Source organism: Pagrus major, chromosome 13, assembly GCF_040436345.1.
Source record: "Pagrus major chromosome 13, Pma_NU_1.0".
NCBI lineage: Eukaryota > Metazoa > Chordata > Actinopteri > Spariformes > Sparidae > Pagrus > Pagrus major.
This window is the reverse complement of record NC_133227.1, coordinates 7,425,274-7,450,089: the sequence shown is the minus strand read 5'-3', so window position 1 is coordinate 7,450,089 and position 24,816 is coordinate 7,425,274. Positions and strand designations below refer to the sequence as shown.

Sequence of the window (24,816 nt, the reverse complement as noted above, 5' to 3'; positions counted from 1 at the left end):
GAGAGAGAGTGGGAGGGACAAGGGTGGACCAGAGAGCGCTGATTCGTCTTTCTCCTCTGCAGTGCCTGACAGAGGACACGAGGCAGGGCTGGGGCGAAACTCGGTCAGCATCATTGTTTTTGGCCCGTTATGACCTTGTCTCCCTGTTTCCCTTCTTCCTTCTCCTGGCCCTCTCCTCACCTCTGTCTCCTTTCCTGAGATCCACTCATGTCCTAGTTTGTCCTTCATGTCTCTCTATGTGGTACTCTTCCACTGATTTCCACTTTAAAAGCTGCTCTCATGTATTATAAATGCCTGTCACAGAGTGAGTCTTAAGCATATAACTGTACTCTTATGTAAAAATGTATAGCTTGAATGATTTTTTAAGAGAAAATTCCAGAGATGATTCATTTCATTCTCATTTTATGTTATTGACATCATGTCTGCACAGTATAAATGCTCATCATCATCTCAGGGTGGATTTGTGACCCCCTAGAAATTTCTACACTGTCATACCAACTGACTCATGTACAACAGCTCACTGTCTCCACCCTATGGCCAGTAGCAGGAAGTTCACATAGTAACTTGGATGCAGTTTCACAGCCTCCATCACAAGGAAATGCCGACAACATAGATGGAAAAAATGCAAAAATCTACAAATTAATAAACCGTCTAAGTAAAGTTCAACATTACCCACCTATTCGCCAGTGTTGTAGTCAAGACCGCCTAAACCGAGACCAAGTCAAGACCAAGACTGGTGTGAGTCCCACACTGCATGAGTCACTCACAATAAAATGTGGAACAAGCAAATATAGGCACTCCTCAGATTGATTGGAAAGATCCACATTCATTTAAAAACACACACACACATATGACAAATGAAAATTCATCATCATTCACCTCTGTTATTGCAAAATAAGTATGTGTATGTAATGTCTTGACAAAATAATCAACAAGCCTTGCAGAGGTGAATTTTATGTGTGGGAGTTTTACCTTGTTTTCTATGAGCAAACAAACATGAAGGAGCAGAATCAGCACAAATGTCTCAACACTCCTTTTCCATGTTTAACATCTGGCTAACATTGAACACTTTTTCTTTGAAATTTGAATAAAATCTCCTTGTTTTCTAACACAATCCACCATTAAGTATAGTATATACAGTATCTAACAATCATTCAGTACAGTGAAATCCCTGCAGTTGTGGTCATGACTGGTCTTGAAATAAATTCCAGTGTCCTCTTTTTCGGAGACAGAAACGAGGCCGAGACCTTCAAAAAGTGGTCTTGAGGCCGAGACTGTTTTTTGAATACTACAATACTTCTATTCACTCCGATCACCCTCTTTATGATCAAAGACACAGGAAAACACCTGGACATGTTACATGTACATCTGGAGGATAACACATGTTGATTGCTCACATTCATACCACTAGAGTTTCCAGTCCACCTGACTTATTTGGCCTGAAGGAGTAACCTGGTGAACCTCACAGGAGGGAGAACATGTGGTGCACCACACATTTTTGAACCGTGTGAGCTCAAAGTACTTCACACTAAGTAAATATTAAAGAAACACATGACTAAGGAGTTTTTGCAAGAAGGTTGAAAAAAGGGCTATTCCATTCTTCTTGAAAATGTGGGGCAAACAAAATATAGCTAAATTATTAATTACAAAAATGTTAATTATTGATATAAGAAATCTTGTGTCGCTTCCTAAAATAACACCGCTTCTCCCGATCCTCCAGTAACATTACAACCATTTCATCATGCTATTGAATCATAATAAGATTTCCAACAGGAAGGAGGAACCATTAAGGCCTCCATCAGGTCAAGTAAGGCCTTAATGGTTCCTGCTTCCTGTTGGCATTAATGGTTCCTCTTTAACAATTCTGAACTAGTAGGATCCCCAAACTGAGGCACACCAGCATTTCTTGCAGCGGTGGACTCAGGATGTTTAAGGGCCAGGGACAAAAAAAAAAAAAAAATTAAAGGGCACCGGCTTGCACTTCACAATGTTTTACCCACAGGACACCATAGAGGACACTTCACATTTTCTCCGCTGGAAGGACACCCTAGAGGACACTTTATCATGTTTTCTCCACTGGAAGGTCACCCTAGAGGACGCTTTATCATGTTTTCTCCACTGGAAGACACCCTAGAGGACACTTTATCACATTTTCTCCACTGGAAGGACACCCTAGAGGACACTTTGTCACGTTTTCTCCACTGGAAGACACCCTAGAGGACACTTTGTCACGTTTTCTTCGCTGGAAGGACACCCTAGAGGACACTTTATCATGTTTTCTCCGCTGGACAGGCATCCCAGAGGACGATTTATCACGTTTTTTCCACTCCACTGGAAGGACAACCTTGAGGACACTTTATCACGTTTTCTCCGCTGGATGGGCACCCCAGAGCGTACTTTCGCTGCATTTGTTCGACTGAACATGTACATGCAACTTTTGCATTAGAAATTCTGTCATTATCTATTCACCCTCATGCCAGTGGGAAGTTAAAGTTTCGTGGTCCACAAAATATTTCTGGAGCTTCACAGCAAAACAGTGTGGCAGCATTCTCCTAAACAACTGAAGTAGATGGGGACTTGTTGAAAAAAAAAAGTAAAATTGCTCCATACAGCTCGTCCACCTGAAGCCCCGAGATCCTCAAATGATTTGAAAAGACTTTATTTACACCATTTTGTGAGACGAAACCTTCACTGTAGCTGCTGAGCTTAAAGCCTCTGAAGTGGGTACAAAGAGCTTAAATGTGCATCGAGGGTGCAAATAAAGTCTTTTCAAATCAATCTAGGATTGTGCCAGACAAGTTTTACACAGTCCCCAAGTCCCCATCTACTTCAGTTGTTTAGGAGAATGTGAAACTCCAGAAATGTTTTGTGGACTACGAAACTTCACCTGACTTTCCATCGGCATGGAAATGAGTATATAATGACTGTATTTTCATTTCTGGGTGAACTTTTCTTTGAAGCTTATCAGATGTGACATGATGCCTCCTACATCTTCTTTTCTCTCTCATCTTCAGGCACATTCTGACAGCATCAGACTCTTTCTTCCTTCTCCCAGTGTGTCACACAATTTTCCAGTTTCAGTTTCTGTCATTTCTCGCCCGCCTACAGTGGATGCCTCTACTGAACTTCTCTCCTTGTTTTGCAAAACACATCTTTTCTCCAGTAGTTTTCAGTGTGTGAACATCAAACTTTTATCTACACTTAACTGTCTGACAAACATGTATGTTTGGATGCAACCGTGGTGGATATTTCAACATATTTCACCCATTAGGCCATAAAGGGCTACAGGTTTAATTTTGTTTATTATCTGCAAAGTCTGGAAGGTGTCATAATATGCACATAATTTGAGATTGTTAGTTTTGTGTTGATTGTTAGCATAATCACCTTCGTGCCATTAGTCTTGTCTTGCATGTATGTTTTATTATTAATTACACAGTTTCTGTACAGTAAGTCCAACTGAAACGATTAGTAGATTAATCAAGAATTGATGAATTGTTTTTTAATAATTGTGTGAGTTTTCATGTAAAAACATTTCATGGTTCCAACATCCCAAATGTGAAGGTTTGCTGCTTTTCCTTTGAGTTATTGTAATAATTTTAATGAAGGCCTTTTTCAAATAATGGTGATGTTTGGACTGTGATTTGACAAAACAAGCTTTGTGAAGGTGTCAGTTTGGACTCATTTTTACAAACCAATCAGAAAATCGATCAGTGGAGAAAATAATCAGCAGATTAGTCCATCATATAGCATCTGACACAACTCTCTATGAAAACATATTTAAATCCGACAGATCTGGATTTTTATTAGGATCAGCATCAAATTGTACCCAGTCACCTGAATTAACCTGAACCTAAATTATTCCCTTACAAATTAATGAACATGTCGTTAAATTGATCAATCTACAATCTACAAGTTGAAAAGTCTGAGTTAGAATAGTTTGCCTGTAAAGATGGACTAGTGTAATGTAATGTCCTCGACAACCTCTGTGGTCACATTCAGCCACTTGTTAGCAGCCACCATTTTAAGACATATGTAAACACTTTTTAATTCATGTGTAGGGTATTCACTGGTGTATATTATGTCATAGAACAAAATGTGAACATATCTCAAACCCATTCGATAATCCCATTGACTTTGAGCCAAAGGAAATGGAAGTTTAAAAATGCTTTGCTAGGCGGGGTGTACACTGCAGTACCCTGCGATGTTTTTTCCGTAAACTGGCATCTACCAATACAGTTGATACCAACGGTGTTATACTACTGGCTGACGAACCTTGTTACAAGCTAGAACCAAGCCCCCAGAATGAGCGCTGGGCTTTGAAGCCAACTTTTGTAGTGGCCAAACCGTGTAATTACAACATCATGTGATAGACTAAGACAAAGACAAAGACTTTTTCCCATCAGCTAACATTGTGAAAGAAGTGTAATTCAGTGGATACACAACCTTCGTGAAATGACTTGTTTGACGATCATAATTTGAGACATTCGGTCCAATAAAATTGGGAAAGTCTAGAAGAGACGCAAGATTAAATCATTTCATTCAAGTTAGCCGGACACTTAACCGGAAGTTACGCTCTACGGGCCCCATGACACGGAACGAGATACGTTTTTTTCTGCACCTTTCTACAAGCTCCGTAGATGTTTATTTTATTTTTTTTATGATTTTTCTACATAAAAATATTATCATCATGGGAGCTGATTCCTGTAGCTACGCCCCTGTCTGGGGCCCCTAATTGCGTCTATTGAGTCTGCTCATTTAAAATAGCCTGACTGCACCTTTTTTTTTTTTTTTTTTCTAACTGTGCACCCAGGGCACTGTGCTCAGCTCAGCCCTCACACACTGTCAGAGAGCTGTCGGTCGGGACTGGGGGTAGGCTATCTCGGAAATAATCTGCCCACGCGTTAAGCTGCTTTATCCCCGTCAAGCCTCAGCCGGACAGAGACTGCTGCAGCTCCGCTACAGCTCAGACTGAGGTCGGCTTCGCAGTGGGAGTGAGAAAAGTGAAACAGGCTGCGGGGACAAGTTTGAGAAATCTTTTCAGGGCGAGGAGGCGTGCGTGCTCGGTGTGCGGCACACATGGAGACCTGACTGGACCCTGACGCACAGACCTGACGCTCAACCTGCTGCCGTGCGTTCAGTGTGGGAGGCAGGAGCCATAGAACAAGTCCACACGGGGAATTTAACCACAGCGAGAAGCTGGCACCGGAGGTCTGGGCATGGACAACACTGGATTTTGGATATTCCTGATAACAACTTGTCTCATTCCAGGTAGGCTGCTCTGCTTTATTTTAGCACCTGTTTAATAGTCGTGATGATGAGACACTGGTGATATGGGTCCAGAAGAAAGACATGATTGATTTCTCTGTGTAAAATCTATACCAATCACAAAGGAGGAGACTGGTTAGACTGTGCAAAAAGAACAATATTGTAGGCATGAAGTGTACAGACTAAACTGACCTAAACTCAGTCAGACATAAATGGTTTTGTATTATACACTTATTATACACAGAGGGATGTTTTTTTCTACATTTCTACATTTTAGTGTCATATAAGTGTTCATTTAAAGACTTACAAATCACCCTAATTAATTATCATTTTTATTCATTCTGTTATAAACCATTACTAAGAAAAACTTTCAAGTTGCCAGGTTGTGATATTAGTATATTTGTAAGATTTTTTTCACAACCTGGCAACCCAAGAGTTTTTATTGATATTTGGGTCCGATGACGATATTGATATATATCGGCTGATATCCACACATTTTTATATCGTCATTATTAACGCCATCATTATATCGGCTGACCAATATTTCAGTCTGGCTTTTCTATGAAGCATTAGCTGCACGGTTAACTGAGCTACAGTTAGCAGCAGTTAGCGGTTACTCTGGTGGTTTGTTGCCCCTAATTTGTTTTGAGTTTGAATTTGACTGGTGGCCAATTCTTACATGTTTAAGCGAAATTTACGTCACACTGACCCTTGCGCATTTACAGATGTGGAAAGCATATTAGACATCAATGCCAGTTTTTCCTATTCAGTGCAGCTTAGAGCATCAAACTCCTCTCATCTTCATATCCAAATGATTCAATCTCTGAAACTACACGACTTTACTTCTCATCAGAGCAGAACTCAAATCAAATCAGACGATTTAATTCCGAGTGTGAAACTCGCCTGTTTTCAGCAGGTGCATTGGTGTAATCACACTAAGATGTGGCTGCCTCTTGCAGATGGCATCCCCACATCTTACAGTCTTGTGTGTGTGGGGGGGATTGTGTGTGTGTGTGTGTGTGTGTTTGAATGAATGGCCTAACTCTTGCCTCATTGTAACAGGTGCAGCTGTGTGATCACACTAAGCTGAGACCATACGTGCAGTTGGCATCAGCTTCATGTCTGGTAATAAAAAGGGGGGTGGGGTGTCAGTGGTGTACATACTACGTAATGACAAAAGCGATTGTGGCAACATATGGATGTGTTGAGCTGCTGTGACATCTGCTGTGATTGCTTTTTTCACTCGGTGAGTGATAAACCCCCCGTGGATGTTGAGCATTAATTTGCTGGTCTACATACATGTGCTTATGTGTTATTGCTGAGTGTGAGGCCGTGCCATGTGTGTAGGATTGTCATGTTGAAGGACAGACCAGTGGATTAGAGCTGCACAGGGAGCAGGAAGGGTGCAATAACATGATCGTTGCCAAGTCCCAGTCTGCTGCCTGTTGTTGCAGTGTATCTGTCTTCTCCTGGCTGGTGTAGACTCAGACAGCCTCCGCAGGTCTGTCAGCCTCTGCCGGTCTGCCCCAGCAGTGCTGTCACTGGAAGCCACTGATGTCTTTTTTTTCCCACTTCACATAGATAAAAGTTTGCAATCCGCCACTGCCAAAAGACACTGAAAAGGCTGACTGAGACTGACAGACAGGCCGGTGTTCTCTTGATTTTTTGCATAATCCACAGTCCACAGCTGGAACACACAGACGCGACCCCACAGAAATAATCCAGCACAAACACACAGCCCTTCTGTCCTCTCCCTCTTTTGTTTTGTTCCTCTCTCTGCACCTACTTCTTCAGAGTCAGCCCCCCGGAAGCATTTGTTTTATTCTCTCAGTCCGTTGATCTTCCTCCACGGACACTTTCTTTATTTCTCTTCATTTCCTCTCCCTCTTTCTCTTGGGGTTTTTCGTTCTCCTCTCATGTCCCCAAAACACAGATGCAGCAGCAACAGTCATAATCCTGTGAGCTGCCCGCTGAACACCAGCCAAGTGCACACTCCACGTTCCTGCAGTGCAACAGAGATTACACACCCACACAAACACGCACACTTGTACCCGAGTGTGTGCGCACAGATCTCAATCAGAAACAATGAGAGATTATAATCGATTCAGTGGGAAAATGAGAAGAGGTGTAGTTTTTTCTCCATTTCAATCAGGCGAAAACGGAATGGAGCGCACATAATTTGGCAAAGTGGAGGTCAAAAAGTCAGTTTCTATTGTTGGTAAAGTTGTTCTTTGCTGTCACGCAGTACAATCTTCTGATTCAGAGTGATTCATGTGAAATAACAGCCTAGTCGGGTATATAATCGTATCACAAACCTCTGTCACTTTCAGGCAACATGTAGTTAAGCTGCCAGGTTTTAGTTTGAGCATTGTGTGTGTTTTTTGTGCGTGTGTGTCAGTTGGTCTTAACTGTGGTTCCCCGACATTGTAAGTCACAAGGCCAAAGACACAAACACAGTGTGTAATCCCCGATCAATCACAGATTTGATGGCCTAAAGATTAAACAGTTAATCTGTCCACTCCTCTTTCTCTCCCTCTCTCTGTGCTTCATTTTCTCATCTGTCGCATTAGTTTTTTTAGTATCTGTGGCCTTCTGGTAGCTAAGTGAGCGAGGCTGAAGGTGGATAGTTTGTTCAGCCTTGAGACGTTGCAGTTCAATGTGATGATCTTTCTTAGCAGCACCACTGCACATAATGATGTCAGCCTCATGTTTTTAGTATTAGACACACGCTTATAAATACCTGAAATACTGACTCGGTGCCAATATGACAGAACAGCTCTTTGATCTTCTCTCTGCTTTCTTTTCCAATTTTCTATAAAAATGTGGCCAAGCAGGGACTGTATAAATACATGTTTGGACTTTTTATGGAAGTCTAAAGGGGACTAAATTAAAATGTGTTATGATTTGCCACGGAACAGACATTTCATTTTTAAATACTTACCCTGCTTTTGGTTCACATCTCTTTTTTGAACCTCTCATGTGTTTCAGATTTAGGTTTTCTTGTTTGATTATAAAAATACTAAATAAAAAAAAGAACAACTTAATTCTGCCCAATTAAATATTAATTTATAGGTGCTGATTATGGGATATTTTTAATCATGATGTCTCAGTTTTGATTATTTTTAGCCACATTAGCAGCATGGCTCTATAACTGGCAATGTCCTTCCTGTGCTAATGCTAGCATGCTAACACACTAATCTAAGATAGTGGAAATGGTCATCCTTATACCCTAGGACATTACACTAAAACCTGGATACAGCTGTGAAGGTGGACCCTGATTCATTTCTATAAAAGCTGCTCAGTGGCGCATGAAAGCATTAAAGCGAAACTTCCCGGGTATAAAATTACCTGGATCCTCTCTGTTGTGGGGCCCACAGAGGGTGCGCACTAGAGAATTTTGCCAACCGAGTCAGCTAGCTTATGATAAAGTGATTTAATCTTGTGGCTCTTCTAGACTTTTAAAATTTTATTGGACCGAACGGCTCAAATTAAGATAGTGAAACAAGTCATTTCAGGGGGGGTTGTGATGCTTAAAAAATGTATCCACCATTTTACAGCTGCTTCTTTCACAATGTAAGTGTAGTTTAAGTCCCAGTGCATCATGTGCATTGTAAATACACAGTTATGGCACCACGAAAGTTGTCCTCAAGGCCCGGTGCTCTTCCTGGGGGCTTGGTTATACCTGCTGAACATGGCAGCCAACAGCGTGCTGGCATTGTCATTATAGGCATGTTAATATGCCAACATGAGCATTTAGCTAAAAGCTCGTATAGCCTCACAGAGCCACTAGCTAGCTGTTACACAGCCGTTTATATATTATAAGGTGCCATTTGAAGAAGGTTGTTACGAGGATGAAAGCTTTTACTTGATTGTATTACAGTGGATTCAAAAGGCGTCCCTGCTTAAATGAAGGTTACATTAAAGAAAATGATCATTTCTATTTTTTTCAGCCTATGACCAAAAAAGTCTGTAAACTCTTTATCAAAAAGGATTTGATAGTATAAGGAAATAATGATGCTTTAAGTAAACTCTCCCATCTCTTTTCTGGATTACAGCCAAACCTTCCACCATCTCTCTGTTGAACACACACGGGAGAAGTAAAAAAAAATGGCTTGTCACATAATGAGTATGAGGCAGAAAGAAGGAGGATATCCACTCAGGATATAAACAAAAAGCCCAGCACCACACTGCGATGCTCTTTCTGTTCTTTTTGCACATTCAAGTGTGAAACAATATTGCTATTGTTTTTGTAACATTCCCATGGTCGTCTCTTGCCTGCGTACTGCTGCTGTTTATGGATCATTGTCATGTGGACTGGTTAGGTCATTTCCCATAGTTTGAACAATAGAAGAATGTGAATGGACACATGGTGGGAAAGATGTGGAGCCAACGCAATGTGAAAGTGTGTGTGTTTGTAGCAGGGAGGTAGGCACTCTGTCTTTTCCTCACCCCCCTAAAGCCCCTAATCAGCTCAGCCACAGAGCTCGGAGATGCGTGTGTGTGCGTCTCTTTGTACTAGTGAGGACCAGAAAAAGTTTTTTACCAGCAAAACATTTTTGGTGAGTGAGGACATTGTGGCCAATCCTCTTAACTTCAAAGGGCTGTTTGAGGTTTAAAGGAACAGTTCATCCAAAAATGGAAATTCTGTCATTATCTACTCACCCCCATGTCGACTGAAGTTAAGGTGAAGTTGGTAGTCCACAAAACATTTCTGAAGCTTCACAGCAAAACAGCGTTGCAGCATTCTACTAAACAGCAAGTAGAAGTAGATGGGGACTTAATGGGGTGGGATGGGATGGGGTTTTAAAATGTAATAAAGCAACTAACAAATTTGATTAAAAAAGAAAAAACATTCTTTACACCTTTTTTAAAAGCTGAAATCTTCACTGTAGCTGCTCAGCTAAAAGCATTAGCATGCACCCCATCTGAAGTGGGTGCAGGAGCTCAACTGCCTCTTTTCAATTCCAGTTGGGATCTCGGGGCTTCCAGAGACTTGTATTACATTGGATGAGCTGTATGGAGCCATTAAATGTTTTTTTGGAGGTTGTTTTTTCACCTGACTTTCCATCAGCATGGGGGTGAGTAGATAATGACTTGGTTGGGATGGTATATAATTGTGATGGTTTAGGTGAGAGTAATCGGCCTCAGGTGGCAACGTGGGGAGGAGGAGTGTTTAAAGAGTCAGACACAAGCGAAAGGTATTTAATCTCCCCAATTTAAAGCAAAACTGGTAGAAAATTAGAACAAGACTTCACATATTAACTATGAATAGAAAAAACTCACTTTTACAATTATATCACATGATTATTAGTGAGCTTTAGAAGTGCTGGTATGCAGATTTAGTCAACACTGGACAGAGTCAGGCTTCCTGTTTCCAGTCTTTGTGCTAAGCTAAGCTAACCACTGCTAGCTGTAGCTTTATATTTATCGTTCAGACAGCATATTCCCCAAACTATTCCTTTAACTGATGTCATCATACATTTCATCCATTAGAGTTACAGTAAACGATCCTCTGACAGATAGTTAATGCATGCTGAACAATATCATGAACAAACTCTTGACAGTTTGACGTTCAACTGAACTGTCTGTTGCTGTTTTAAAAATGAAAGTGTTATTTATGTGGAAATCAAGTTTCAAGTACCCAGTGAACATCCTTTTGTAGAGCTACAGATGTTTCACTTAGCATCCAGACAGCCTCTTCAGTTCTGCTGCTGTGATCTCATCTTCTACCAGTTGTTCTTACAGATGCATGCTGACTCATATGATTTTGAAGAAATATGCTGCTAAGGCTGCATTTACTGGCAACATTTTTGTTCAGATGATTTGTTCAGACTATAACGTGATTAAACATTATGTTTATAAAAATTTTAAAACATTACTACATCTGTGAACATTTTTGCGTGAGTCATGTTGATAGATTTCATCAGCAGTGGTGGTTGTTTAACAACGAAAACAGCAGTTCTCATGATCCCATGCTACTGATGTCTCTTGTTTAGTTTTAATTAGGAGACCTCTAGACCTCTTTAAGTCGTGTAATATAATCATAAGAAGCTGTTTGGGTAAATGACGAAAGGCATAACATTAAAAGTGTTTTACATCTAATTTGACGTTTTACTATCTGGATGATTGAGATGATTGTGCACAGACACGATGCATTTCATTAAAAGACTTTGACTTATACTTTGTCTTAATATTAGATTCTGGAGAAATTGTAAGAAAGAGGCCACAGATGAGTGAACATCCTCGCTTAGTTATATTCACAGTGTAACATGAATCACATGACATGTCTTGTTAGAAGCTGGAAACAACCATAAGGAACCTTACACAGAGATAAACAAAACTATTCTTTTAGTCTAAAATCATTACTTCACAATCATAAGAATGTTTGGAAGGAAAGGACATTTTTTTCTGCAACTTCCTACAAGCAGTATTAATTTTTAAAAATGATTTGTCGACATAATAATGTTATCAATATGACCTTTAATACAGATGAAAACGTTTTTACTATAATCTGTTCTTATAGGTATGGAGGTTTAAAAAAGCCATTCACACACATTCTGTCTGAATCCACAATATTTCAGCAAAAACAGGCTGTAATTGCGAGCTGCCCATACATAGAACAGCAAATGGACCATGAATGATCTGATGCGGATGCAATATCCTAAATGCTGTAATCTGCTCCCACTGCTGGCCTTCTTCCCTCCCAATGACCCCCCCACAGACACACACACACACACACACACACACACACACACACACACACACACACACACAATGGTTTATGAAAGTGGGCGTGTGAGGCACACTGAACTCCTGCTCCAATACAAATCTATTAAACTCAATAATATAACAAAACACACATATGGCTCAGGTCTTAGTTGATGATTGATGTCAGCCGGGGCAGATCCATCTGTATTTCCAAGCTGTTCTGTGCATGTTTGCGTGCATAGGACATGCACGAATGTACCATATACATATTAAATTGCTTTTCTGTATATTCATATGAAAAGGCAAGACCAAACAAATCTATTAAAGTAGGGAATTACTGCACTCTCTCATCATCATAATTTGATCGAGGCTTCGTTGTCCGGTCTTTCAGGTTATGGTAAACACCAACAGGCTGCTGTTACTCGATGTGTTTCAGTTTCTTGAAGACGTTTCACCTCTCATCCAAGAGGCTTCTTCAGAAACTGAAACACGTCCAGTTGCCTCCGATACAACATTTAGAATTACCATGACCTGGATGACTGAGGACCTTCATCAACACTAACAGGCTGTGTCTTTTCTCTGTGTCTCATAAATCAACTAAAATCAATCTCAAGATTCAGTCTGCCATCAGTTGAATTTGAATTTTTGTGAGTTTGAGTGAGGATCAAAACATCAACATATTCTTTCAAATTTTGGTCAGTCTTGGTCTGATTCATGGGATGAGCGTATGAATACATCTGCTTGCTCAGTGCTTAGAGAGATTTGAGAATTTGCAGAGACCTTGATTCTTCACTGTATTTGAGAACTGTTTGGCCTTCGGTTCTCGGACAGGCTAAGCCCGTGGTTGACCTTTATTCGGCTTCTCACATCAGATTCTCACAGAAGACTCCTCCCACCCTCCCGATCAGCTCTACAGATCAGAATCTAAATGAATTTGATTGAGCTCAAAGTTATAGAAAATATAACTGTTGTATCTCTAATGTTGGTCTGTTGTTTAATTTTCCAACTTTTTAGCAGACGTCTTCTCCGTCTTTCTCTGACGCACTCCAGTTTAATCAGTTAAAATTAAAATTTAAAGCCTCATAAGTCAAGACTAAATCATAAATAATCACTTTAAAAGAAGATATATGTCTTGTTTCTGTTAGAGGTCTCGCTGCAGAGCTCTGCTGGAGTCGACCGGCAGGTGAACCAGGTGTTACTGCAGTCAAGCTGTGATGTGGCTACAGCATGGATGGCTCTTTTCAAAGCTCTAGGTTGAAAGATTTTAGTCTTTTAATGTTAATTTGCTTAAAAGTAGCTGGAATTAAGCAATGGTGTCACATCATGTTCAAAATAAATAATGCTATGGCAAGTTTTTTATCATTTTGAGTGAGGGGACTAATCAAGTTTGGGTAATTCTGCATACAGTAACAGTATTAAGTTCATTCTGTAATTGAACTAAAGACTTTATGTATCGCGTCTCTCTTAAAGAATCACTGGGATTAAACAAGAGATGTATTGCCAGCAAAACAATGATAAAAGATATGGAGAAACTAAAATGGCACTCAGACGGCTCTCAAAATGTCAGAGAACAGAACTATCTAACAATGTTAAAGACAGTGGGAAAATAATTCCTGAATCCGTCCCTTTATCTGGATCCACACCAAAAGTTAGTGGGGTCAGTTCTGAGCTGAGACCCATCCTCCATCCAAGTTTTGTGGAGACCATTCGAACATTTCGTACAAACCAGCCAACCAACAAATAGACAATCCAATGGACATAAACCTAACAGGTAACAATGTGATCCAGGGATAACAGCTACACAAAAAAGAGGATTGGACCCGGCATTGACCCCCGTGGGCACACCACACATTAAGCTTTGTCTAAGCCTATCAGTAGAGCAGCTATAGGATGTACAGACAGTTCTTATGGATAGTCTAGATAGATATAGATACCTGGTTAAACGTGGGTTAAAAATATCATCGTTTGTAATTGCCCCCAGAACGAAACATATAAGCCTCTTTTTAAAAATAAATCAGATACCTCTATCATTAATATTATTTGTTGAAAAAAGAAAAGTTTTCTGGTCTGAAAAATTGCATTGAAAAAAGCAAAATCTGGTAAAAAAAAAAAAAAAAAAATCATCATCAATCAGCATTTTCACTTCTATATCATTGTGGGGCTGAAGATAGAGAGGTTAAAACATGTATGCAGTATTTTTTATTCCACGCATTGCTCTTCCCTCCTGGCGACCTTTGACAGTTCAGTAAACCGCCTGTTCCCCTTAAAGGTTTGGTTCAGTTTAGGCACAGAATGAGCTGGTTAGTGTTAGGGGGGGATGGTGTGGGTTAAAATGAAATGTTTCAAGAAACCAATGTTGAAACAGGAAGTGATCTGCGGTCTCTCCTGTCAGAGTCTGATGTTTTGTTTTAAGTTCATTTTAAGTGAAACATCAGTGTGAGACATATCACAATACATTGCAATATTTATCTCATATCCTGCCCTCAAACAGTTTGTCAGACCTTTTCAAATGGCACAACAGGAAGCTATTGTCCAGTGTTGTTATCGTAACCTTGCAGGAAACCACATGTTTGCTTGGGGAAGCTCTTACACAGCTGTGACAGACATTTTCGGACGCTCAAACACTGTTTATGGGTCAAAGCATTACTTCATGGAGTCAGCGCTGTCAGCCCGGGGTGTTTTTTGATTTGTTGCCGCTGTGATGGAGACTAACCCAGAACACAGATGGACCGATCAATATTTCTCCATTAATAACGTGGAAATATTGGACAAAATGATGAACCATAAACTATGTCACCTCATTACACGTATTTTTAAAAAAACAATACAATATGATGGAAATAGATGGAAATCACCCCTGGGTATGCATGGGTTACAGTCACACTGCAATTCAGCATTGTATTCATATTAAACAAATGTCCATTTTTGTCTGGTTTGTGGCCTTTAGTGTTTGAAAGAGTTAAAAATAACCAGCTGATGATGACTTTAGTAGTTTCAGATATGGCTGTTGTCAAAATGACATTTAATTAGAAAGGTTTGGTTCTCCGTCACTCACATATAACTCTATATTTGCAACTAATAAGAAGCTCTTTTGTGTGACCTGACAATTTTAGTTAAAGAGGAAGCTGCATTTTGTTTGTGAGGCTAATGTGTAAAGTCGATTGAATGCTGCAAAAAGCTTTTATTTTGGCATTATGAGTGAGTATTTACCAGGTTTCAGGTTAAAGTCCTGTGGAAAAGCATCATTAAAAGTGATATTTGGCAGTGGATGGCATGTTTGAGTGCATTTCCATCTCTTCAGCACTTAGGCTATTGAACTTCTGCCACGGTGAGAGGAAGAAAGGACTTTAAATGGATTACCAGTAAAACATAAAAGGATTGATTCATAAAAGTTTGCAATGATGAATACATTTTGATGTTAAGTCATTTGATATTTTAATCAAAGATGGCTGATAGATACTGACTGAGGTACAATCAGGTGTATTTAGCATGAAAAGCTTGTGTGTGTGTGTGTGTGTGTGTGTGTGTGTGTGTGTGTGTGTGTGTGTGTGTGTGCGTATGAGAATGAGAGCAGCCATTGTTCCGAGCTGTTTTGTTTAGCGTAGCATCATTGTTCTGTATTCTGCATCATGAATAAAAGAACAATGATGTTACACTGAGTAGTTTCACTCTTTATGAACCTGCCACTCTGGTGGTTGAAATGTATTCAGACCTTTACTTCAGTGCTAATATCACACTGTCAAAATACTCCATTACAAGTAAAAGCCCTGCCTTGAAAATCTTACTTAAAGGTGCAATACATAAGAATTGGCTTCCTTCATTTCATACTCCCATGGGAGCAGTATATCACCAGACTAACTGCTAACTGTATTTTGTATATAACTCCTTGACTGTAGCTACTGTTAGCCTGTTAGCTCAGTTCACTGTGCAGCTAACCGGACGACCAGGGGGGAGTGGTGGTATTTCCACCACTAGAGCAGGAGCTTCGGTGTGCTGGGAGAAAGATGTTTTCAGGCCAGAGGCTAGCTGGTTAGCATGCTAACTGCAGTAGATATCTCTTCTCTAGAACACATAGACGTTTTTTGATATTACGTCAACACTGTTCCTTCTTCACTTTCTGTTGATAATTTTTTTTTAAATTTTAATGCTTTGAACTAAAATTGTTACATATTGCACCTTTAAGTAAAAGTATGTAGGTATGAGCGGGGAAATGTATTTACATATTAAAAGTAAAAGTATTAATGCAGAAACATGTCCCCTGTGACTGTTATACTATTATACATCACATCATTAGATTACAATGTTGCAAAAAGTACCTTAAAATCATACTTGAGTAAAAGTAAAGATACCGTGTTAGAATATTACTTTGGTGAAAGTGAAAGTGAAAAATACACGTAAATGTAAATCTCTTTTTTTGTATCTATAAAGTGTACTTTTAAAGTCGACCGATTATTTGCTCAAATAATCAGCATTTTTCTGATTATTAAAATACATTTTTTAAAATCAGATTGCCAATAAAATAATTGATTTTAAAATGTGCTACTTTGGCTAGTAACTAGAAATTAAAGTTCAAAGATCAATTAAAAGTTTACACACACTTACACACAAATACACTTTACTTGTGTATTTTAATTTTCTGATATTTAATTCTTCCACTCCAGTACATTTTGGAGGCAAATACTGTACTTTTTACTCAACTACATTTATTTTATAACTTTAGTTACTACTTACTTTTCAGTAACTTAATGAATTTAATTGAGTACATTTAATGCTCGAAAATAATATCAGATACTTTAAGACTCAAGTACTATTTGCATGTGTGAGTTTCACTTTGACCAAAGTAATATTTTAACACAATATCTTACTTATATTTTACTCAAGTATGACTTTTGGGTACTTTTAACAACCCTAGCTGATTATTACTTCCATCAGTCGATTGATTGTTTGAAATATGAAGTCACAATTACACAGGACCCAACGTGGCATCTTCACAATGCTTGTTTTTCTCTAGCCATTAGTCCAAACTTCAAAATTATAAAAACTATTTTCTATTTTTTTGAAGCAGCAATTTAATTAACTTACCATTTCAGCTGAATTGTAAATGTTCATATATTTTCATTCAAAAGTCTTAACTTGTAAAGTAACTTGTAACTAAAGCTGTCAAATAATTGTTAAAGAGAGTAAGTAAGTAAGTAAGTAAGTAAGAGCAAAGGCACAGAACAAGTAGTAAATTTATACTTAAGTGTAGTACTTGAGACGACCATTGTGTTACCGTCTGTCTGACAAACACAAGGAAACAAACGTGACTTGTGTACACTGAGGTAGTGGGTGTGTTTCTGCTGTGGATTTGTTAAAGGGGATCAGTAAGTCAGTGGGAACAGTAACCAAACAAATCGTGCTTATTTATACCTCACTCTAATCCAAAACCTTTGACCCCAGCTCACCTCTCACGCTGCTCAAATACCTTTGACAGCTCAGCTCACCTTATAAGCTCAGCATGCTGTGCTGACTGTGAACAGCTTAGACTATGCCAGTCTGATGCTGCCAACATGTGCGTATTTGTGGGCGTGTGTGCCCGCCCAGGATAGCTGAAGGTATGTAGTAACGTCTTTTTTTATGCCTTGTGTTTCTCCTCCAGGTATAAATGGCCAGACTGTGGAAATGGATGATGGGAAGTCGGGGTATGTTGGCTCAAAGGTGGACCTCCGCTGTCGGTTCATCAACAGCTCCCCGCCTGTCAAAATCTCCCAGGTATTCAGTCATCCACATAAAAATCTCAAAAGCAAATATCATTCGTGCCCAAAACACATCTTCCAAATACAAGTTAAATGATATCAAACAACCTGTGATGAACCAAGTCTACTAAAAGCAGGTTATAACTATAACAAATATTTCATATCAAATGATGAAAACAATGTGTGAACGTGAGAGGGGGCAGCAGAATTATCACCCAAATCTGCAGCTCCCCTCTGCTTTCCAGAGCTTTAGGATCAGTTTTTGGCCACAGCATACAGCGATTTTCAGCAAAAAAAAGCTCTAAAAACTCACCGTACACCACCTGCTCAGCACCAAACAGCAGATGTTTCAGCTGATGAACATTGTGGAGCATCTAGCAGCTAAAGAGACAGGTATTTCCCTCAGGAGTCTGTGGAGATCAAAACACAGAGATGAAAAAATAAAAATGAAAGAGAGTGAATACTGAACTTGTTTCTGCTGCCCCCAACTGGCCAAACAAAGAAAGTTATTGCTCTTTTTACAAAGTAGGAGAAACCAAGAGAACACCAGCAGATATTTGCAGGAGAAACCAGATTCCCATTACTTGTTAGAAGTGGGTTTCTAATGGAATAAGCAATGAAATAAGGAGGAATGAACGGAAAATTACTGAATGTGTCTAAATACAATCCAAAGTCCAACTAAAATTAAAATGTAAAGCAGATATAGTTAATGTTTTATACATGATAATGTTTCCAATGACTCTTTCAAATGTGACACATGAGTCGCTCGTTGTGATGAAGCCAAAGAGAATTATCACCCAAATCTCATCGGCTTTACTAAGCCTTATTGTGAGTCTCGGCTCTTTGTTTAGCTGAAACAGAGCGAGGGAGTTGAATGAGGCGACCTCATCTTTGCCCTAAGCAGTAAACTAAACAGGGCAATATCACAAATTTGTGGTCTCACCTCAGAGTCCATCACCAAGCACAAGACCCGTCAAGCAAATCAGCACTGATAATATCGTCTATCGCAATATTTTGTCAGGACAATATCCTTAAATAACATTTTTGGATATCGCCCAAGCCTATTTTGAATCACTGTATCCCCTCTCACAGTGTTGTTTTCAGCTGCAGCAGGCAGCTGTTTGAATTGGAAAAGCTCTTAAAACTCACTGTGCACTACCTGCCCAGCAAAGCTAGGGACAAGCTGTTGAAAAAAGTGGAGCATTTATCTGCTAAAACGGCAGACATTTCCCCCCAGGAGCTGGTGGAGACCAAAAACAGAGCTAAAAGAGAGTGAATGGACCTGCGTTTGCCAGGTGATCACTAACACAACTCCAAAATAAATATATGTCGCTTTGTGACTGCTGGATGTTTAAAAAGCAACTGTTTGCTAATAAGTTCAACTTAAAACATTGAAGATGTGTCGGCGTCATTAAAACAGTCAAAAGAAACAAGCTTAGGTTCAAATGTGTGGTTGGGGAGAAATCTGACTAGGTTATTTACGAGCATGTTAACATGATATCTCCAAAACTTCCTTATTAGAGAAAAATATCAGCCAGTCTCTGTCAACAGAAGCTAAATTTCACATTTAGGACATCTACAACCATGACTCATGTATGACAGATACTCAGATACATCGTTCTTTCTCAAGGTAACATGGCAGAAACTGGTGAATGGCACAAAGCAGAACGTGGCGATCGCCAATCCCTCCCTTGGTGTGTCCGTGGCCCCGCCCTACAGGGACCGTGTCACCTTCAAGAATGCAGCGGTGAGGCGACGGACTCCGACTCTTGAAGACACTACCATCACCTTCTCCTCCCTCCGCCTGTCTGACGAGTCCACCTACATCTGTGAATACACCACGTTCCCCGCAGGGAACCGAGAAAACACTGTAAACCTCACCGTCTACGGTAAGACAGATGTGTGAATGTGAAGCCGCAGCTGTGAATAATTCAGAAGTGAAGATTGATTTTAAAAAATCTGTGCTTATGTTATTGATTGGAATTTCTGTGAAAATCTGTTGGTCTGTTGTTGAAATATTATTATTATTAATAAATATTATTATACCAGTATGTGTGCTATGCTAAGCTAACGGTCTCCTGGCTCTAGCTTCATATTTAGTGTACACACATGAAAGTGTCATCAAACTTCTCATTTAACTCTCAGCATAACAAGCAAATAAAGACTTTTTTCCTCAAAATGTTGAACTTATTTTCAAAGGTGTGAATACCGTATAAGATAGTGCCCATTGATTTTTTGGTCTAAAACAGACCAGACCTTTGTTATGTATTGTGTTGAGTTGTGTACATATCCCCAATGTATCCAGCAATGATCAAACCAGAGAAATACATAAATTCACTGAAGGTAATGGTGCATTTCATTTGGTTGCCTGTCGCTATAGCTTCCAGGAGAGTCAGAGAGTGAGGAAGAAGAAATGCAAATGTGACCAAACATAACGTGAATAAAACTTTGTCTGTGAACATTTCTGCCTGAGTGACATAGAAAGATTTTCATCAGCAATGGTGGTTGTTTAACAATCAAGACAACAGCTCCCATGATCCCACACTACTTGTTTTGATTGAGAGCCCCCTAATGGCTGAAATTACATAATGTGCCTTTAAAAACATTCCAACTCCAGATCAACTCAGTGCTTTTGTTTATTTTCATTCTCTCAGTTCGTCCGACAACTCAGATGAGTCTGTCCACGCCAACGCTGGTGGCTCGTTCATCCAATCTGAAAACACCGGTGGCCACCTGCATCTCTGCTAATGGAAAACCACCTGGTACCATCAGGTGTGTGTGTGTGTGTGTGTGTGTGTGTTTGTGTGTTTTTATATGTGCTTAACCACAAATCAGCCTACATCGATGTATCTCTGTGTCGTGAGACTGATTCCTCGTTGATGTGAGCAGGTGGGAGACAAGGGTGCCGGGAGAAGTGACCACTCGAGAATACAGAAACTCAGACGGGACGTTCACCGTTCAGAGTGACTACATTTTGGTGCCCAGTAAAGATACACATAAGGAGACACTCACCTGTGTCACTTCCTACAATGAGGAGGTCTTCACTGACAGTGTCACCCTCGATATTCAGTGTAAGTCTGTCTCACACGCAAGTACATAACTATAAATGTAAAATAAGGTAAACAAACTCAATTGAAAGCTAATTTTCTGTTATTTGTACTTGCCCGTGTGTGCACCAGATGAGCCAGATGTTTCTGTGGATGGGTTTGATGGAAACTGGTACCTGAACCGAGAGAACGTCCAGCTGAGCTGCCAAGCTGATGCCAACCCAGCCGTCTCTCTGTATCAGTGGAGACTGTGAGTGCAACTCTGCGTGTGTTTCACCTCATATGATGCATCAAGGACACGCTAGGATTCACGTCACAAAATCTGTCAACATCTGGTTTCTGTTCATGAATTATGTGGAGAGTCTACCCTTCCCAACACACACATACATCTTTGCACAACACAGCATTGTATTAAAGGATAAGTTCACCAAACAATTAACAGATGGAAAGTCAGCTGATGTTTCAAAGTCCACAAAACATTTCTGGAGTTTCACAGCAAAACAGTGTTGCAGCATTTTCCTAAACAACTTAAGTAGATGGGGTGAAAAAACAATAAAAAAACAAAACATAAAATGGCTCCATGCAGCTCGTCCGGCGTAACCCAGGTCCCCAAAAACAAATACAACTAAAGTTTCTTTTTTGTGGAGATCCCTCAAACAAGTCAACAAGGAATGTGCAAATCAAGGTCACTAACAAAAGCCACTGTGTCTTTAAATGAAAACTATTCACATGGACAAAACGTTCACAACTTGTGTTGACTTCTAAGTTTCATTTTATGTTTATTCTGCAGGGTTAATGGCTCCATACCGAGCAACGCTGAGATCCGAGACAACGTCCTTAGCTTCAAAGGGCCGGTCACATATGACGTGCAGGGCACCTATGTGTGTGATGCAACCAACAGCATCGGGACACGGTCAGCCTCTGTGGAGGTCAGCATTATAGGTACGTCTACCTGGAGTCTGGGCTCATTCAATTTGAGGATAACAGCAAAGTTGAGCAATGTTTGAATTTGTTATTGATATTAGAGTGTGTGTGTGTGTGTGTGTGTGTGTGTGTGTGTGTTTTCTCTCTAGAAAAGCCACTACCACAGATCGCAACAGGTGATGTCATCAGCGTAATCGCCTTATTACTGGCTGCTGGAGTGCTCATGGGCATCACTATCACGGTCCTGGTGCTCAAAATAAGAAGCAGAAAAGACGACTCCTCGTACGTAAACAGTCCGTTATCCCTCCATCTCTTTGTTTGGCATGCTTGTTAAAGGTGCACTATGTAGTTTTGGGAAGGAAATGTTAATCCTGAGAGAAAGATCTTCATTGACTGATTTTTTTATGCCTAAACAAACTAAATAAACAAACTCTCTTCATTCTCATGACTGAATAAACTGAATAAACACACTTTCATACTGTTTACTTTATACCATATAAATATGGGGCAGACCCTGCCACCTTTTCTAGCTTCAAACAGTGTTCTGGGGACCTTATTTTCCTCTGAGAACAGCTTGTTTATTCAGTTACAGAAAAAACAGATATTTCTGAGTTTATATTATGATCTCATTAATATTGTAAAAATTAAAATTCTGAGTTTGAATTTCTTCTCCTCATCCCACATCCTCATTGTCCATTTTTTATTCTCTTTGATCAGAAGTGACTCTCCGTCCAGAAAACTGTCCCAGCCCATAAGGAAAAGACCAGGAGATGATATCCAGGTAACATATGTCGTGTTTGTACTACATATCACACGTTCAAAGAGTTTTTCCTCAGATTTAGTGGTTATTTCTTTGGAATAGAAAAACACAGTTTGCAGGGCTGATGGTCTCAGTTCATTCAGGTCAGTTCTCTATGTTGCTTGCTAACAGTTCTTTGCAGCTTTGAATAGCTCTTAAGAGGAAATGCTTAAGGAACGTTTAGTCAGGGGCGTGTTCAGAGTTCTTCTTCTTGAGTTTTGTCCACAACATAAACATATTTAGTTTACTGTCATAGAGGAGTAAAAGAAACCAGAAAATATTCACATTTCAGAAGCTGAAATCATAGAATTTTGAATGTTTTTTTTTATCTCCGAGGTCAAAAAATGTATTTCCTTATAGCCGTCTTCTTCTCATTCTTTTTGATGCAATGCTGCATTTCTCGGCACGTTACTGCCACCTGTTGATCGGTGGAATAATGTGCATCCTCATGGCTGTGCACAAGGACCCCCTCATAAAAAACTCACGGGATACCTTTAAGTTCATTCATACATGGTTGTATTTTGTATCTTGTGCATACCAGTCTTTGATATATGTCTCTCATTTCTCCACAGCATTCAGGGCGGTTTTATGAAGAGCTTCCAAACACGGCGGACTATGTGAGCTACAGACTGGCCTGCAACAAGGAGGACTACCCAGAACCCTACTCCCCTCCCATCAACCCTCCTCTCTCATTTCTGCCTCAACACCCCTACCCCTCCTCACAACCAACCAGCGGCAGCAGCACCACCACCACGTCAAAAAACACCTTCTCTCCTCCTTCACACACCACGGCCATCTTTAAATACCCCTCGGTGCAGGGCCTGTCTTCTCCTCCCCCAGGAGTGGCGGCGTACACTTTTCCCAAAGAGCAGTACGTCTGAACCTTGTTACAAACTCTCCAGTGAGCTCAGATCCCACTTTGAACCCAAGACTTTCCCAAGAGGAGGTTGTTGTTAAACCGTGGACTATCAGGCAGTGTCTCCGCACTGTCTGCACCGTTGTGGATGGCTCTGGAAGTCAAAGGACAATGCAGCTCTTGTTTTTGGACTTGAAGTCCAGTTTTTAAAAACACTTTCTCTCTTTTGTCCAGTCTTTAATTGTGTTATCTATTCTTTGAAAAAGGGAAAATTGTTGAACCACATTTCAAATGTTTGCCAGCAAGTTTTAGTTTTAGGATGGAGGAAGGTCAAGTTAAAAAATGGTTTGACTGTCATAGGAAATATTTATATTGCATGGATGTATTACATTTGATTGGAAAATGCTTCCTACTGAATGGATAGGATTATCTCTTGATGTCCAATGTGGTTGACCCCTTACTTTATCCTCTATGTTATAATTTTGTAAAAAAAAAAAAAAGAGAAAACAAAAAAGTATTATATTGTCCTACTTTATCAGAATTGTCCACTATCTTTATCCCGCGTCGTACGCACTGACAATCCCTTTACTGAGGAACAGCGGATCTGACCTTTTGCTTTTTACCTCCTGATCTGATGTAAGACTTTTACTGTGCTTGTATTTTCTATCATTTATGTTTTTCTTTGCAAAGGAAAAAAGAACATTTTTATTTACTGAAGACATTTTGTTGATTTATGAAATTGTTGATGTTTTTATTCGTGGTATCTGTGGGTTTTAGTATTCATTGACACTGGTTGTTGGATGAGCCTTGAATTTTTAGCATTTAAATAAAAATCTTCAAGTCTGCACACTCTTTCCTCAAAACCCAGTTATTCTCAACCTGCACAATGTACTGTGACGTATATCTGCTTTACGTCCTATTGCTTCCGGTGCCAACTCTACAGAATACGTCTACCGTGCTTTTTCATGCCGGACTTAGTTAAAATACTTCACTTTTCACAGTTCACTTTGTAGATAGATAGATTTTTGGAAGGAGCATGTATGCCCCTCTCTCTACTGATGTTCATGATCCGCAGAGGGATCAGAAGACAGATGGTGATCCTCTGACTTTTCATATAGAAAAGCTTTAATTTATCCTGGGCTATTAAATGTTAGCTTACCTGCCTTATTGCAGGTTTAAAATGACAGTGAGTTATATTACAAGAGCTGGGTTAAACAACCATTTCCACATCCACACATAGAAATATGACATGATATCTATCACGTGTGCTCATTTATAGTTTCTGTCAGAGTCTAAAGCTACCTTTGTGTCCTGATGAAAACCCAAACAAAGAATTCCCAACTCCCCGAGCAGACTAATAGCTACAGAGCCACTGCGCCCAGCTCTCATGGGGCCTTCACAGACCTTCCGGCCTTGATGTTCAGCTTTGGCTTCAGCTGCCGGCTCAGCATGCCGGAGCTTTAATTTTTCTCTTCCTTTTCT

General features: G+C 39.9%; 1 protein-coding gene across 1 annotated transcript; it reads left to right on the top strand.

Annotated features, from left to right (window-relative positions):
- The first annotated feature begins 5,216 nt into the window (after positions 1-5,216).
- On the top strand, positions 5,217-23,359 carry nectin1a (nectin cell adhesion molecule 1a). Its single transcript, XM_073479640.1, has 10 exons — positions 5,217-5,268; positions 17,612-17,724; positions 19,339-19,597; positions 20,363-20,480; positions 20,598-20,779; positions 20,888-21,005; positions 21,546-21,697; positions 21,829-21,961; positions 22,397-22,460; positions 23,051-23,359. The coding sequence occupies exons 1-10, from the start codon at positions 5,217-5,219 to the stop codon at positions 23,357-23,359; spliced, it is 1,500 nt and encodes a 499-aa protein (XP_073335741.1).
- Positions 23,360-24,816: the final 1,457 nt, after the last annotated feature.

What these genes read in the sequence shown, in the direction of transcription:
- nectin1a (XM_073479640.1), top strand. Translation starts at nt 5,217, where the DNA reads ATGGACAACACTGGATTTTGGATATTCCTGATAACAACTTGTCTCATT. An exon ending in TGTAAACCTCACCGTCTACG is followed by an intron (nt 19,598 to 20,362) that starts GTAAGACAGATG and finishes TCATTCTCTCAG; the next exon opens with TTCGTCCGACAACTCAGATG. An exon ending in TCTCTGTATCAGTGGAGACT is followed by an intron (nt 21,006 to 21,545) that starts GTGAGTGCAACT and finishes TTTATTCTGCAG; the next exon opens with GGTTAATGGCTCCATACCGA.